Source organism: Carettochelys insculpta, chromosome 2 (assembly GCF_033958435.1).
Source record: "Carettochelys insculpta isolate YL-2023 chromosome 2, ASM3395843v1, whole genome shotgun sequence".
NCBI classification, from domain to species: Eukaryota; Metazoa; Chordata; order Testudines; family Carettochelyidae; genus Carettochelys; species Carettochelys insculpta.
This window is the reverse complement of record NC_134138.1, coordinates 45,271,945-45,289,873: the sequence shown is the minus strand read 5'-3', so window position 1 is coordinate 45,289,873 and position 17,929 is coordinate 45,271,945. Positions and strand designations below refer to the sequence as shown.

Below are 17,929 nucleotides of genomic sequence, written 5' to 3'. Positions count from 1 at the left end.
TGCCCCCCTTCCCCCCCAGCTTTATGTGAGAACAGAAACTGCTTGAAAACTATCTAGCTTTAAGTATAGCTGTTATAAGGAAAGGGACTTGCGCCGAAGCTGGTCTTGTGCTCAATGGAAGCCTCTGTCTAACCGTACAGATGATCCAGGTTCGAATCCTGGCAAGGCCAACCAGGTGCTAAAAGTTAAGATGTAATGCTGTCTGTTTCTGCTCTGCTTTGATTGTAGTGGCACTGTTTGTATCTTTATAAGAAACAAATGTAGTGTTTCAACTTTAAACTCCCTGTATGCTGGAAGTTAATTCAACTGCAAAAACTTATTACTTGAGAAAGGGGTGCTAGTGGTCTTACAGGAAAAACGCAAAATACACGTGATAATCTAATATCTTCAGAAATTTTTAAATGATGTAGTTGTCCACGATAGACTAATCAAAATATCTCCTAAGTTAATGCAGTTGCATACAATGGCAATTATATAAGTTCAATGGTATGTATGTGTTTTGAGTTAAGGAATAAAAAATACCACCGGGGTCTTGTCTGTTCACTTAGGGGGAACATAGCAGTAAGCTTGCTAATAGCAGAGAATAGGAAAAATACAAGAACCCAAAGACTTGGCAATCTTTGATGGACTTCCTCCAGAATATTGCTAAACCAGTATTCACATCCTGTCGCTTAGACTCTTAACCTGTTCCATCTACAGAGCTTCCATGAGAGATTCATTCTTCATCTGGATGCTCTCAGGGCTGTACAAACTCCTGTCCTACCAATATATCTGTTGTCTTCATTCCACAGCCTCCTGTTTGACTCCTCCTTCCATTCTACCTCTTGTGCTTGGGACAGTCTTTTATACACCATTTTGTGCATTTTCTTTTCACATTTCCTTTTTGATTTTGTTGTTGTATCTCTGATTGTTACGATACTTAAAGTGAAACTAGGTCATTTGTAAGCCAATGTGGATCAGTTAACAAAACATTGGAGAGATGAGGAATTTAGTCATGCTGATTGGCCTATCACAAGGAATGCTTGCAAACAGTGCCTGAGAGGGTGCTCTTTAGATGGCAGGATCAATGGGGCACAGTCCAGCTACTTAAGAGGAATTAACTGATTACAGGGTAAGGGAGAGTAGAACTAGAGCCCTCTCCTCTCTGGTGAGTGAAGAGGAGGACTTACCCCCCCACAAATTGGAAAGGAGGAAGAAGAAAGGCCCCCAGCCACCTTCACCTCCATGATCAGGGAGCCAGTTCCTTCCCAAGAAAGCCACTATGCAATATGAAGTCAGGAAAATGAAAGCTGCTTTTCATGCTCCTGAGCTTTATTCTTCCCACCACAGCTGGCCTCTCTTCCCCCCCCATTGGGGATGGTCCTTGGTCTGTTGAGGAAAAAGTAGGTGGTATCTAGTAAACCCTTTTCATCCCCCCAGATTAACCCCCCCCCCCCAAAAAAATCACTAACTTCCATATGGCCCCACAAACAATTTCATGCCAAAGGGGAGTATATCTGGGGACAGAGGAGGTGGCTATCTCAGCAAGGGACCAGTGGCAGCTGTGCTAGTGATAGTAAAGAGGGCATGAGAAATACTCAAGGCTAAGCAATGAAAATGGTTGTTACTTTCTTGCTCCCAAACCACTGGGACTAGCACGCTCCATAGACAGGCATATTTTTAGCTAACTTTTCTGCCATGCTTGGCCATGGTCCACTACCACCTATAAACACAAAATAAAAATAATCCCATCCAGCCTGTGTCTGCCTTTGCACATGTTACTGTTTAGTCTGCTGAGAAACAGAAGTTGAAAGCCTGGAACATTTGAGAAGCAACAGCTAGTATCTAGGCTGGACAGACTGTAGCCATTAATTCATATTTATAAGATTGTACAGCTGTGTTTACACTAACAAGTTCTTTTGAAATATTTTTTGAAAGAAGGGTGCTCTTTCGAAATATCCAGCAGAGTATCTACACACAAAGCGTTCTTTCGAAAACAAATCGAAAGAATGCGGCACTCCTTTCAAAAGCACTCTTCCACTCCTGTTTCAGGAAGAGCATCGTCTTTTGAAAGCTTCTTTCAAAACAAAACATGTAGACGTTCCGCAGGTCCCTTTTAATGAAAGACAGTCCTCATAGTGTCTGATTTTTCAATCTCTGGCCTGCTCTTTTAAAAAAGAGGGAGCTGTGTGGACACTCTTTTTCAAAAGAGCAGATCATTCTTTTGATCTGCCTTTTTTTTTTTTGTTTGTTTGAAGACGCTCTTTTGAAAGAAGTTCTTTCAGAAAAGATCTTCCAGAGGGACTTCTTTTGAAAGACTGCTGTACTGTAGACGTAGCCTAAGTATATATGTGTAGCATGCTTGTGATAAGATGAATTGTATCTTATTTTTAATTGAGAAATTTAATATTTTATTGATGATTTTAAATAATAAAACCCAATTTATTTTTTTTTAATTCCTGTATTTTTATCCACCTTGATGGTAATCCCTCCTGCCCATCCACCAGTACTTGGCTACACATTAGGTTAGGGAGGGAGCCACTGGTACTTACCCCATGAGAGCCATTATTGCTATCCCAACCCTAGTCTTAGCTGAAGAGATTTTCTCTGCAGCAGTTACGGGTATCTCTGCTGTTATTTAGCTCTAGTTTACCCCTAAATGTCTTCGAAGAGCCCAGTAAGCAGTGGAAGTGTTGATAATGCTGCTGGACAATATTGACGTCCTGTGGTCCGGCAAATTCTCTTGTCTGGCACTGGTCAGGTCCCGAGGGTGCTGGACTAGAGAGGTTCAACCTACACAATATAATACAGTCAGAGAAAAATACAGCATCTCATAGGTTCTCTTTTTTGCACACAAAATATGTTCATAGAATCATAGAACAATAGAGCTGGACGAGACTTTAAAAAAGTCCAGCCCCCTGCCCTAAGCAGGACCAAACCCATCAGATCAGCCCAGCCAGGGCTTTGTCGAGGTGAGACTTAAACACCTCCAGGGATGGAGACTCCACTACTTCCCTAGGTAGGCCATTCCAATGCTTCACCACCCTCCTAGTGAAAAAGTTTTTCCTAATGTTCAACCTGGACCTTCCCAACCACAACTTGAGACCATTGTTCCATGTTGTGCCATCCGTGACCACTGTGAACAGCCTCTTTCCAGCCTCTTTTGCAACCTCCCTTCATTAAGTTGAAGGCTGTTATGAAGTCCCCCCTCAGTCTTCTCTTCTGCAGACTAAACAATCCCAATTCCCTCAACCTTTCTTCATAGGTCATATGCTCCAACCCCCTAATTATTTTGGTTGCCCTCCGCTGGACCGTCTCCAGTGTATCCACATCCTTCCTATAATTGGGTGCCCAAAACTGGACACAGTACTCCAGATACAGCCTCACCAAAGCCGAATAAAGAGGAAAAATCACTTCTCTGGATCTATGGGCAACGCTCCTCTTGATGCAACCTAATATGCCATTAGCCTTCTTAGCTACAACGGCACACTGTTGACTCATGTCCAGCTTCTTGTCCACTACAACTCCCAGGTCCTTTTCTGCAGAACTACTGCTGAGCCAGTCGGACCCCAGCCTGTAACAATGCTTGGGATTCTTCCGGCCCAAGTGCAGGACTCTGCACTTGTCCGTATTGAACCTCATCAGATTTCTTGCAGCTCAGTTTTCCAATTTGTCTGAGTCACTCTGGATCCTATCCCTACCCTCCAGCATCTCTACCTCTCCCCGTAGCTTAGTGTCATCTGCAAACTTGCTGAGGGTGCAATCCAACCCCTCATCCAGGTCATTGATAAATATGTTGAACAGAACAGGACCCAGAACCAAACCTTGGGGCACTCCACTAGAAACCGACCACCATCCCAACATCGAGCCATTGATCACTACCCGCTGGGCCCCACCTTCTAACCAGCTTTCTATCCATCTTACCATCCATTTATTCAATCCACATTCTTTTAACTTGCTGACAAGAATATTTTGGGAGACCGTATCAAAAGCTTTGCGAAAGTCAAGATAAATCACATCCACTGACTTTTCCCTTATCTACAGAGCCAGTTATCCCCACCAAAGGCTGTCCACCTTCATCCCACAATGTATCACTTATTGCATTAGTCGGGAGCTGTCCTTGTCCGTGAAGACAGACGCAAAGAAAACATTAAGGACTTCAGCTTTCTCTACATCATCTGTCACTGGGTTACCTCCCTCATCCAATAGGTGCCCCACGCCCTCTCTGATCACCTTCTTCTTGGTAACATGCCTGTAGAAACTTTTCTTGTTATCCTTCACATTCCTAGCGAGTCACAATTCCAGTTGCGCTTTTGCCTTCCTGATAACTGCCCTACATTCTTGAGCTATACCTTTTATATCCCTCCGTAGACATCTGTCCAAGTTTCCACTTTTTGTAAGCTCCCTTTTTGTGCCTAAGTTTTCCAAGGATTTCCCCAGTAAGTCAGTCTGGTCTCCTACCATATTTACTTCTCTTGCTGCGCATTGGGATGGTTTCCTTCTGCACCTTCAATGGGGCTTCCTTAAAATACTGCCAGTTTTCCTGGACTCCTTTTCCCTTCATGGTAGCATCCCAGGGGATTCTGCCCATCAGGTTCCTGAAGGAGTCAAAGTCTGCTTTTCTGAAGTCCAAGGTGTGTAATTTACAAGTGTCTCTTTCCTTCCTTTGGTCAGGATCCTGAAGTCTACCATCTCATGATCACTGCTTCCCAGGTTGTCACCCACCTCTACCTTCTCTGTTAGTTTCTCCCTGTTTGTAAGCAGCAGGTTGAGCCGCGCACGGCCTCTGGTCAGGTCTTTCAGCACTTGTACCAAGAAGTGGACCCCAACATTCTCCAGAAATTTCGTGGACTGCTCGTGTACCGTCGTATTGGTCTCCCAACAGATGTCAGGGTAATTAAAGTCCCCCACGATAATGAGAGCCTGCAATCTGGACACTTCTCTCAGTTGTCCAAAAAAAGCCTCATCTACCTCATCGTCCTGATTTGGCGGCCTGTAGCAGACACCAGCCACCACATCTCCAGTGCTGCCTACGCCACTAAGCTTGACCCATAGATTCTCAACAGGCTTTTCTCCCTCTATGTACTGGAGTTCCAAGCAATCATAGTCCTCTCTTACTTACAGTGCAACTCCTCCTCCTTGTTTCCTTTGCCTGTTCTTCCTGAACAGTTTATACCCTTTCATGACAGCACTCTAGTCATGTGAGTCATCCCACCAAGTCTCTGTTCTCCCAATCAAGTCATAGTTCACCAAGTCTCTGTTATCCCAATCAAGTCATGGTTCTTGGACTGGGCACGGGCTTCTAATTCCTCCTGCTTGTTACCCAGGCTTCTGGCATTGGTGTACAAACACCTTAGATAACCAGTTGATTTCCCTGCCCTCACTACTCGAAACGGGTCCACTTTTGTTGTACATTCCTCTTGGCATTTCTTCCCGGCCTTCAAGTTCCTTTCTCCCCACAGGGTTTTGGTCACCATCCCCCAGCGAACCTAGTTTAAAGCTCTCCTCACTAAGTTTGCAAGCCTACTTGTGAAAATGCTCCTTCTTCTCTTAGTTAGGTGGACCCCATCTCTTCCCAATAATCCTTGTGCCCGGAACATCGACCCATGATCGAAGAATCCAAAGCCCTCTCTCCGACACCACCTGCGTAACCATGCATTTACTTCCTCAATTTGATGGTCCCTACCTTGCCCTTTCCCTTCGACAGGAAGGATGGATGAGAACACCACTTGCACTCCAAATTCTTTGACCACTTTTCCCAGGGCCACATAATCCTCAGTAACCCACTCAAGGTCATTCTTGGCCGTATCGTTAGTTCCCACATGCAGAAGTAGGAAGGGGTAGTATTTCGAAGGCTTGAGCAGTTTTGTAAGGCTCTCAGTCACATCCTGAATTCAAGCTCACGGTAAACAGCACACCTCACGACATTTCAGGTCCGGTTGGCAGCTGGATGGTTCAGTCCCTCTTGGGAGGGAGTCCCCTACCTCCCCTACCACCTGTCTTTTTCTTATGGGGGTGGTGGTCATTGTCACATTGTGTTCTAATTCAGTTAATTTAGGCTTCTCTTGCAACTTGGATCTTTCTAATTATTACTGCTGTGAGAAGGGGATATGTTTCATTGCTTATGCAGGCTGAGTTCTTTGTAGTACACACCAGGGACTCCTAGCTGGTTGGCTGACCAACTAGAAGGCAGTCAGGAAGCCAGGCCAGCCAGTTTGGTGTCCAGCTAAAATTTGTCAAGATAGACACGTTCCTGTGGCACATCTCCAGGCTGACAAATCAGCATTTTCCAACAGACATTGTCTCAAAAACTTACAGCTAGTTCTATCTCTAATCTTGTGTCCCCACCTTCTGTCCTACTCATTCTATCCTTCTGAGCCCCCAAGCTCTCCCCCGCTTCATACCAGGGCTCTGAATCCACTCACTTCTCTTCCCGTTGGAAGGTCTTCAGTCCTCAACCCAACCTAGGCATGGCCTCTATGATCCGCTGAGCCCTCTCCTTGGGATCCAGACATGCCTAGTGGAATTATGATATCAGAGGTCAATCACCTGGTGTTTTGTAAGTCAGAGTGTTTCAGATTCACCAAAAATCAGTACAGTTCTTCCCACTGATATTTGCAAGGTTCCATGAAATTTTGGTATTCATCTCATGGATTCTCTAGAAGTAGTTTTGCTACAAACAGATAGATGCCTTTTGAGCTGTTAGCTTCTGTTTTATTTAGCCATTTTTTTCTTATTGCCTTCCAAGCTATGTGCACATCTTTAATGCTGTGTAAAAGTGACTGTATATGTAATGCCAATTTAATTTTAATAGAAGCCCTACAAGAGCATTATTTCTGTATGCATCTGTGTAAGAAATGTAGCTCAGTGGCACTGTTTAAAATACTTGTTTATGATTCGTTAAATCGAAAACCGTCTCTTTTCAGGCCCTTAATATATTTTCACCTGGTATTGGTATGGATAAATAGAAACAGTGAAGTTCATATGCCAACAGGTCTGTAATTCTGTAATGTCTGATTGTAAATTTAAATTAACCTATAATAACTGGCTCCATACTAGTTCCCCAACAAAGGGTTTTACCACTGTTCTTGAAAAGCAGTTTGATATTAGATACAGATAAAATGTAATTCCAAAAAGTACACTTAAAGAAATAATGGTAGTTGTAGTTTTGAGTCAAACCAACAAAAACTTCAGATTTGAAGTTTGTGGCTGTTTTTAATGCCTTTCTGAGGAGGAAGGGCAGAAGATGACTCCCAACATCTTTAGTGCAGTAGATTTTTTTTTTTTTTGTACCAGCTCCCAAGCTGTGAACATAAGGGCCTCTTCATTACCAAATTGAGCTGGAGATAAAACATCCCTACCTCCTAACTGGCTTGTCACCAAACACGTTATTCATATAGACATTAAGATTCCCCTTAGCCCACTGAAAGCAGAAGCATGTGCCAAAAATGTAAAAGAATTACTGTTCTCCTATCCCCCAACATACATATACACACACTCTCTCTCTCTCTCTCTCACTCAATTGTACTGAAGCCTTTTAAGTGGACAGCAGACAGCAAACTTAATATGCCCTCTATCCACCCATGTATGTCATACATAATTTGAAAGCTTATGTCCTCTTTAATATGAAGTATAATGTGTAGCTGTTAAGAAGTTTTATCACCACAGAATGGGACTAAACGATAATACCATCAAGATGTTAAAAGGACCTCTTTGAAATATTTGCCATCAGTTCCGTTCATATAATTATTTTCAAGACCACAAAATTGGTATTCTCTGACCTCAAAGCTTCAAAACAATTTAAAATGAAAAAATCTAATGAATTTGTATAGGTATTGTTGAAATGTAATAACATGGCTCACATTTCTTATCCTCTTGTTCATCATGACAATCAGTCAAGTTTCTAGGTTACCACAGTCTTCATTGCCTTGGTATGCACACAGCTCTGCTCAGGGAAGATTGTTGAAACTAGAGACACAGTTGAGCGTGCAGCAACTCATAAAGATAGTCTCAGAGGGGTAGCCATGTTAGTCTGTAGCTGCACAAATAACAAGCAGTCGTGCAGTACCTTAAAGACTAATTTATTAGGTCGTGAGCTTTCATGGGTAAGACCTACTTTTCAGGCCCTTTACAGGTGAAATCTTATAGAAGCTCACATGTTATTAAGCTGTTGCATACAGAAAGTAGCTCAGCATTCACATGTTTTCTATCCATGGTCATGATACCTAGGTGTCCTGCATGCTAAGACAAAGATGGTTGCTAAAGTGCTCTTTTTACATATTCTTCAAAACTGTCCTTGTGTGGTGGGAGTTGAGCCAGTGATTTGCTCTCTTTGATGGCTAGATTAAGATGCAAGCCATTCAGCTCTTCGGGTCTACTTTTTTCATACTCTGATCACACAGCATTAGTACCACTTCCTTGCTCCAGAAATTGCAGTTCATCTTGTGTACTCTCTCAGTTTAGGAAATCCTTGAAGCAGTACAGTCCCTTTGTTCTGAGACAGTTCAACACAGATCCCCTTCCCACCCCGTACCAAACAGGGATAACAGTCATTTGCTGTTAGTGTGCACAACGGGAAATACGTTGCAGAAGTCAGGAATGAGTGTGTCCCAAATTACATGCACAGATCTGAATCAATGCTTGTCAGTTGTGCTGTAATGGTGCTTACTTCAATTCAGTGTTACTCCTATGTTCCATTTTTGGACAGTAATGAACAGCCAGGACCAAAACATTTTTATCAGGTGACCTTATTATTAGGATTCCTTTGACACAGGGTATGTCTGCACAGCAGCTAGACAACAGTGGCTGGCCCATGACTCCTGACTCAGGATTGGGCTGCAAGGCTATTATTTCATTGCTGTGTATACTTCAGAGCTGTGGAATCCTATGAGTGTGAGGGTCCCAGAGGTTGGTCTCCAGCTCAAGCTGGATGTCTGTACAGCAGTGACTCCGCCTTATAGGCTTGGGGCCTTGTAAACCCAAGTTGGCTGGCAGCCATGGGTTTTTTCTCTATTGTGTAGACATAATACAAGTTACTCAAAAGCCATATTGGCACAGAGAGCATATAGTAAAGCATACGTGTTCACTTTCTCTTGAGTCCTGTCCAAATTTTTGGTTTCTTCAATACCTCTACTGGTGATGCACTTTGTTACTTCATCATTGGAAAAGGCTCCTTGCAAGATGGAATGTTTGGGCTGGATGTGCTGGCGGGTGCATTTTGAACGATAAGTAACTGCCTGTTGAGTGCCACATTTAGAAACATTTGCCGTGAATGCACCAATCATTGATCCTGACTAGGGCTGTCTTTTGTGGCTTTCATGGAGGACTAGCTCAAATACTCAACAGCCTGTTCATCAAATGTGTGGAATTTGTCTTCAGCCAGCATTTGTATGACATCCCTGTCATTTCTGATATGCACTGTCATATCTTTATTACATGCTCTTAGGTCTTGGATTCTTTCAACTTGAGCTTCCAGCAGATGCCCTAATTTACCTTTGTGTTCTCATTGTTCCACAGTCACAGAAGGGGGTAGAGGCGCAAGTGCTGTAGGGTGGCTAAGAACAGCATCATCTGCCTCGCCCTAAGAATAGGACTCTGCAGATACCAGTTTCTTCTTCAAATGATTGCTTTTGTGGAGTGAGTTTTGGCCCGGATGTCTCAACCCCCTTGTAGCATGTTCTGTAGGGATATGGTGCGCCTACGTCCATGTCCTATATTTTTACCTAAGGTTATAATGCTCTTTTGCATTAACCAAGTTATCTTTCTACTGTGGTGGGGTTTTCACCCTCCCCCCCAATCTCATGTGTCAGATTGGGACAGGATGTTGCACTCTCTGAACATGCAATGGGCCCTGGCCTTCTGTGTTGACAGGACTAAACCATACCACACGTTCCCCCCAGCTCTTGGAGTAATTTGTGGACCACGTGAAAGGTGCCCCTATTACTTCCCAGCACCTGTTATCCTGAATCACACTGTGCTTTGAGATCTGCTATAAGCCAGCCAAAGTCCCTGTCCCATCCCTCACACTGCACTCAACGTGGGCCCAGGCCTCCTCAGCGATGTTCCTGGCACACATGCCCATCTCAGACCTCTTCAGGGCAGTAATGTAGTCTTTGGTGCATACGTTGACCTCACACTGTACCCTGTTGCAGCCGACCCAGGGCAGTGCTGGGTTTAGCAGAGTGGTCCTGCAGTTAGCTACCAGGAAGAGGTAAGATCTGGTCCCACCTCTGAGGCATACTGTTGGTAAGACACATCTTGGAATGCACAGGAGAAATCACTCAAAGTAAGGATGGTTATTCACCTTCTAACTGTTGTTCTTTGAGACATGTTGCTCCTGTGCATTACACTTACACACACACCACCCTTCTGTTGGATCATGCGGCAAGAAGGAACTGAGTGGTGGTTGAGTTGCTGGGAGTATTTATAGGCAATGCCAACAACGTCGCCACAGGGGTCACTCCAGCTGACCCGATGGGTACAGCTGGGGGAAAATCTTCTGATGCTATGCACGTGGCGTGCACACACACATCAGAATGGACAAGAGCAACATCTCTCGAAGACCAACAGTGACAAGGTGAGTAACTATTTTTTCTGGATTGGTAGTTGCTCTAGTTCTCTCCCCCTTGTCACGCTTAAATTTGGTGGTCTTGACCAGGTCAGCAAATGTTCAATGCTAGGTATCTTGACTGGACTGAAGGATTATGTCCTCAGAATTGAGTACACCTCTCACTAATTTCTCCATTTCTTCTTTACCATGATCTGCTGCTTTAGTAGAGCCTCTTGTATATCTGACATACCCACAGTGTTCATCAACAGGACTATACATACAGGACCTTCTTGTAGCTTTTGCAGATTCATACTATGAAACTATGTATTGTTATCTCTAACACTGATGCTGAGCACCTACGCATTAGTGTCTCTGAATTAAAAAGCTAGTTTTTAGATTTCAAAGGCCCACACTGCATTTATAGGCAATGACAAATTAAAACCTTTTCCCAGGCAAACTAGATGTATGTAAAAGAGTAACAGAGAGTAAGCCGTGCTAGTCTATACACTATCAAAACAAAAAGCAGTCAAGTAGCACTTTAAAGACTAGCAAAATAGTTTATTAGGTGAGCTTTCGTGGGACAGACCCACTTCTTCAGACCATAGCCAGACCAGAACAGACTCGATATTTAAGGCACAGAGAACCAAAAATAGTAATCAAGGTGGACAAAAGAGCTTACACGTGAAGAAATTCCAACTCAGGAATTCATGTACATTTGTATCTCTTCTCTGTACAGTACAAACTATGCACATGAAATTTACTATTACTAATGTCAACCTTCAGATCTGGTCAGCAAATTTCAATTGCTATTAAACTATAACTAAAACTTGGGAGTGTATTGTTTTAACCAATAAATATCACATTTAAGGTGCTGAAATCAATCTAAGTAGTAAAAACTGTAGTTATAGTCACGTTTGCAATATTTCTAGAACTGCAAAAATGAAACTTCCTTATTTTGGGCATCGCTATTTCACCTCACTTACAGGCTTATGGCATTGCTTTACAGCTCTACATTATAACTCAGCTAAATGTACATAAAAGAAGATTTTGAATGATATGTGATGTGGGTGCATGGTGAGTCCATTAAATTCCAAAAATACGACTCTTTATAGAGAAATGCTGCAGACCTACACATGCATCACACCAGCGGGCAACAGGAATAGTCTGTTACAGAAATATGCTTCTGCCTGTTTCAATAGGACCAACCCCGGAAATTAAAATTAATTCCATTATAATTTTATTATTTGTCATGCACTGAGTCCTTTTCAGCCAACCCCACTGTGGAACATCCTGCACTAAAGGTGCTTTTAGTGTTCCCACAGCAGTGTTCACAATTTGGAGCATGTAGTATTTCTTAACACTTTTTCTTTCAGGACTTTGCAATGCTGAGTATAAGGCTGTGACCTTTTAATCCTAGGTCAGAGTTATGAATGTTCCTGGATCAGATTTTTGCATTCTGTATAGCATCCTAAATAAACTGTAGTTGTCTAATACAAGTTCTAGAACCGCATTGGTAAGAGCAAATCTGTGTGTGAGTCCTGATCTGTAAATTACTAGCCAGACATATTAACTTCTTGGATGTGACAATCCTTTCCTTGTTTAGGGAATATTATGGTCATATTGGTTTGTGCTGATTATGATACCTAGTCTTGACTTAGCAGTAAAGAAACACTTGCTTTACTTGTCGCATGTTTTGTCTTCTGGAAACTTCAGCTCCAAGTGCTTGAAGGCTATCATAACAGATGTTATGTTTGTTTTAATCTTTCATCCTCTAATGTTGTATAAGATCTTATTCACATTTTTAGCAAATCTTTGAATTCCTAAAGACTCTACGTTCTCTCCAAGGTAAATAGTGTAGATATTTAGCATTTCTTGTCTTAGTCTTTATTTTTGGATTACTGTTTTGTGTTATGAAGTGGATGTGGTGCGTGTCTGTCCATTTATTCGTCAACAAAGTGTGTTCTGAATTGTTCTTGGCTAGTTTTTTCCTGTGGGTGGTACATGTGAACACATTGACAAGAACTTATAAACCCTCCATTGTTTAGATACTTTCTTTCCTGTAGTGGTGTCTTCTGCCACCATTCCTGTAAAAGGAGAGGAACCAAGGGGGTGACCCCTCCAGGCATGGACTCCAGAGATATCTAGGCTTGTTGGGTACTCTCATCTGTCTCATTAAATGGATTCCATGCTTCCTTTTAAAATTATGTTGTTTTTTCCAGCAGCAGTTGTTGCCGTATAGTAGATGTTGAAGAGAATCACAAAATTTTGTACCTTTACTCCCTGTCAGTGCTAAGTCCACTTATCCTCCATGCTTGCCCAGGAAACAAAACTGCTGACCAGATTGTTCTCAAGCTTGGTTTCCTGCAAAGTGAGCCCATTCCAAAGGTTCTGATTTGACTGAAATGTGTTGTGTTCTGCACGTATATTTTACCAAAAGGACTTAGCTTTTGAACTGTTGACCCCCTCATAAAATGTCCAGTCTTTTTTTTTTCTTCACTTGTTCCATTTGCGTGGCCAAATTTGGCTAGCACCACATTTCTTTAAATTATAAAACTAAATTTACTACTAACACACATCAGTAAAAATGCTAGTTACAGTAAAGAAAATCCTTTTTCCCTGTCTCCCACATGTTGATCAATCCGCACGTTTAGTGTTTGTCTCCTGACTTTCTTGGGACAGGTACCATGTATTCTTCTCAATGGAAGCCTCTGTCTAACCATACAGATGATCCAGGTTTGAATCCTGGCAAGGCCAACCAGGTGCTAAAAGTTAAGATGTAATGCTGTCTGTTTCTCTTCTGCTTTGATTATAGGGGCACTGTTTGTATCTTTTATAAGAAACAAATTTAGTGTTTCAACTTTAAACTCCCTGTATGCTGGAAGTTAATTCAACTGCAAAGCAGATTATAGAGAGACTGGATGGTGGGGGGAGACAGTCTGCTTACTCTTGTATGCAGTGTTGTAGCCAGGTCAGTTCAAGGATATTAGGGTCACGAGGTTGAGGAGGTATTATCTTTTATTGGATCAATTTCTGTTGGTGAGACACAAAATCGGTGGCTTGTTACAACAGTGCAACTCACTAAACCCCGTTTTTGGCCTCTGACTAGAGGGGTGTTAAAAGGCCTCTTCACTTGAAAGGTCCTTAGCATATGCACTGTCTGTTCAATCTTGTAGTTAGCTGTTTATCTTTGTGCCATTCGTAGGTAATCATAGCTGACCACCATTCCAAATTCAGCATCAACACGAATGGAAGAAATAAATGAATCTGTTAAAGACTATTTGAAAAAAAGCACTTTCCCAAATACCTGTAGATATTTGCTTTTTACGTCCAGAACAGAATCCTGTCTTCTAGGCAATCTAATCATTTTTTTGTGTATGCCTTCAGTGATTATATGAAAATTTAGTGGCAAGAGTCCTTTTCATGGCTTTATAGGTATTGGAGGGACATTGTCAAGTTGAAAAAAAAATGAGAATTTCGTAACTCCTGTAGTTACAAGTAGCATCTTAAAATAGCTGAAAAATGAAGGTATTTTTTTAACTGTGTATTTGACAGCATTTTGGGTCTAGGCAGTACTACACAAGAATTCCTCTAAACAGCTTTTCCTTTACTGAAAAGATGCTTCTAAATATCAACAGCAGGAAATCATTAACTGTTGATGGAATTCTTCAAAAATTGTGCATGAATTTTTTTAAACCCAGCAATTTTAAAAGGTTTATGTTGAATGCCACTTAAGCTGATCTTCATCTTAAGATGTGGTGCCACAGAGAACCTAAAACAGTGATGTTCTTTTCATTTGAAAGCCTCACTCTATTGAGATCATCTTGTTTTGGTGCATAGGTTGGCATTTAGTATATATTAGTAGTAACAGCATCACTTGTACATTACTTTTCCTCCTGTAGCTCTTAAGGTACTTTTGAAAGGTAAACAAACATTATTATCCACATTATTCAGATAGAAGTAACTAGAAAATTTGAGTGAGTTGCTGAAGGTGTCAACCAATCAATGGCAGAGCTAAAAATACTATTTCTCTCTTTCTGTTTGTACCCACAACTATGTAGTTTCTAAAAAAACTAGAAAAGGCACAGTCCCTGCCCTTCTGAGCTCTAAAAAGATGGAGTGAGGGGAACATGGGAACCCCAAATTAAGTGGACAGGTGGTGGTTAGATTTGGTATTGATAACTTTGAAAATGCAGTTACTAAAATATTACTAAGATCATCCCGAGTTATCCTACAAGTTTGCTGGTATGGGATATGTAGCAGTTTGTAGACATCAAAATAACATTGCATCTGCTGACTTTCCAACCCCAGTAAGTTTCAGCCTGTTTCACTTAATAGACAGTTCCACAACAATTAGCAGGAGCCACAGATTATATACTACGGATCTGTAAGATTCATTTTGTCAAGTTTGTAACAAATGCTAATTCACATTATGAAATAACTTTTGGTGAGAGCATTTGTTTAGTTGCTCTCACACAAACTACAAACTGATTTTTAAATTGACAGTACTGTATAGCTAAAATACTTAAGGGTTTGCTCACATAGGAGTGAAAGTTCTTCCAAGTTAATTACAGGTGTGACTTTAAAGCACATTAAACAACATCAAACCTCTGCGTGGGTTCAGAGTTAAAGTGGCCTTAAGAGTTGTCTGTATAAGTTCCATGGTTCATACTGCAGGTTCTGAATTGTGGAGAAGTGTAGAGTCCTGTACCTGGGGCGGAAGAATCCAAAGCATTGTTACAGGCTGGGGACCAACTGGCTCAGCAGCAGTACAATGGAAAGGGACCTAGGGGTTATGGTGGATGAAAGGCTGGATATGAGTAAACGGTGTGCCCTTGTAGCCAAGAAGGCTAACGGCATACTGGGGTGCATTAGGAGGAGCATTTCAAGCAGATCTAGAGAAGTAGTTATTCCTCTTTATTTGGCACTGGTGAGGCCACATCTGGAATATTGTGTCCAGTTTTGGGCCTCCCAGTGTAAAAAGGATGTGGATTTGCTGGAGTAGGTTCAGTGAAGGGCAACAAAAATGATTAAGGGTCTGGAGCACAAGACCTATGAGGATAGGCTGAGGGATTTGGGCTTGTTTAGTTTACAGAAGAGAAGACTTAGAGGTGATTTAATAGCAGCCTTCAGCTTCCTGAAGGGGGGCTCTAAAAAGGAGGGTGAGAAACTGTTCTCAGTGGTGTCAGATGGCAGAACAAGGAGTAATGGTCTGAAGTTGAAGAGGGAAAGGTGTAGGTTAGATATTAGAAAAAACTACTTCACCAGGCAGGTGGTGAAGCATTGGAATGTGTTGCCTAGAGAGGTGGTGGATTCTCCATCTCTTGAGGTTTTTAACTCCCAGCTGGACACGGTCCTGTCTGGGATGACTTAGTGGGGGCTGATCCTGCTTGAAGCAGGGGGCTGGACTAGATGACCTCCTGAGGTCCCTTCCAGCCCTGTGAATCTGTGAATCACTGCACACATGAAAGGGCAGCACTGTAACATGGATGTTGGTGGCACAAACTGAAAGGAATTAGAGTTCTTTTGGAAGCTTTGATTTTTTTTCATATGAAGGCTTTAATATGTCTGTTTTCATAGCTATAGTTTGTCCACTTTCTTTTAGAGCCCAATGTGGATACAAAACTTGATTTGCATACACATCCATTAAAATGAGCCCTGGATGTGGATACCCATGAATATAAAATGGGTCTCCACAGATTTACAGGTTTCCACTTACTTTGCTTACATTATTTGTCTATTCCCTTTTTATAGTTTTTCCCAGTTGAGAAACGTGGGGTTTGTATGAAGGTTCTCTCTCTTACAGATAATGAAAACATTAGGCAGCTACTTCTGGAAGGCGTGCCAGTGGATTGTGCTCACAGTTTTATCTGGGATCAGACTGTCTGCAAGAACGTTACTGAAAATAAAATCCCAGAGCAGGTAACTAACAGCATGGATTACTCTAAAGAAATTGGGTTACCATCTTACTGCCATCCAATGTGCCCTGCAAGCGGAGTCCTTGGACAGTCACCCAGGAGAGAGATTCAGGTGCTGCCCAGCTACTTAGCAGAGCACCCACATCCACCTGTGACTTGGTGCATATAACAACAACATTTGTTCTGCCCGTGAATGGAAGAAATGAGAAGAAACGCTGCTGCCACACCCTGCAACCTATACAGTAATGTTTAAAAATCAATCTTTCGGCAATTCACAAAGCAATAGCTTCCTAATTCAATAGTTTTGTTAATGAGAAACGTGTGTTCTCCAGTTTACTGGAGTCATCTTTTTTACACCTTTTTTTATACAACCATTACAATAATGCATTGTTCGTTACTTAATTTATCCTTTGAAATATAGTTTTATTAGCTCGTGTTTTAGGATAAAATAACTCAATGGCTTAGTTTTTCTAAAACCTGTGGCTGAGAGCTTTACCCTTGCTGTTTCCTTTATACCAGGCAGCAGGGCCAGAGGCGCTAAAAGCCTCAGATCTGGTTGGGTGACTGCTGTGGGGATTCTGGGAAGTGTTGTACTTGCATAGCTGGGGATAGGCCACCATGACTTGAATTCTCAATCCATGAGCTATAGAACAGCCCAGAAGTTGGAGTAGGGCAAGAAGGCAACTTAAAGTCACATTAGCTCTCCCTGCTTCTGTGCTGCAAGTTCTGCACTGTGTGACTGGGAAAATATTTGTGACTGACTGCTCTATGAATTGACATATTCCTTCAGATAATTATTTACACAGAAGTAACCAGTCAAAGCAGTTCTAAAACATGACCTTTGTAGCTGAACACTAGTAACTGCCTGCAGGCAAAACAGAATAACCATTATGAACCTAGTGATATTCAGCATGCCACCATGAACTTGACCGCTAAGTGTGCTCTAGAGTGCTATTAAAGCAGGAAGGAAATGTCAACAGATTGTGACTTTACGTGTTTTTGAAAAGGGTGTAAGTGTACTTAAACTTTGGAATCAAGGGGTTATAGCAAGATTTGATTGAAAATACCAAGGTGCCATTTTGTGTTATACTTGTATTGCTGGCTGTGAAATTTAGTTATAAAGCAATGCTTGGAATCAGATTCCTTTTTCTTTTAACTGTTGAATCCTAAAAATGATACAGCTCAGCTGTTGCTCAGTATACTGAGTGAGAAACTGTCTGAAAACATCTAGTCTGTTACCCAGCAAAAATTTAAACACTCCTGGGAAGAGCCCTTAAATATTTAATCGTAGCACAATATTTCTATCTTTTGTGCAAGCTGTCTAGTAGTCTGATTTTTTCAGAGCTTGTTTACTAAACGGGTTTCTACAGAAGCTGGTATTTCTCCTTTGTTACCTAAAGCTATAGTATTTGTTCTGCAATACAAGGAGCATTCATGTGAAAGTCCTGCTCTTTGCCCCATTGTTTTTTTTTAAAGGGGAAAGGAT

The 17,929-nt window shown here is 41.8% G+C and overlaps 1 protein-coding gene across 1 annotated transcript in view; it reads left to right on the top strand.

Annotated features, from left to right (window-relative positions):
- The window catches only part of POP1 (POP1 homolog, ribonuclease P/MRP subunit), a 55,946-nt gene that overhangs the window by 19,245 nt on the left and 18,772 nt on the right, over window positions 1-17,929 (top strand). Inside the window, exon 11 of the mRNA XM_074985673.1 lies at window positions 16,332-16,447. Within this exon, the coding sequence (XP_074841774.1) occupies window positions 16,332-16,447 (116 nt within the window). The remainder of the gene's footprint in view (window positions 1-16,331; window positions 16,448-17,929) is intronic.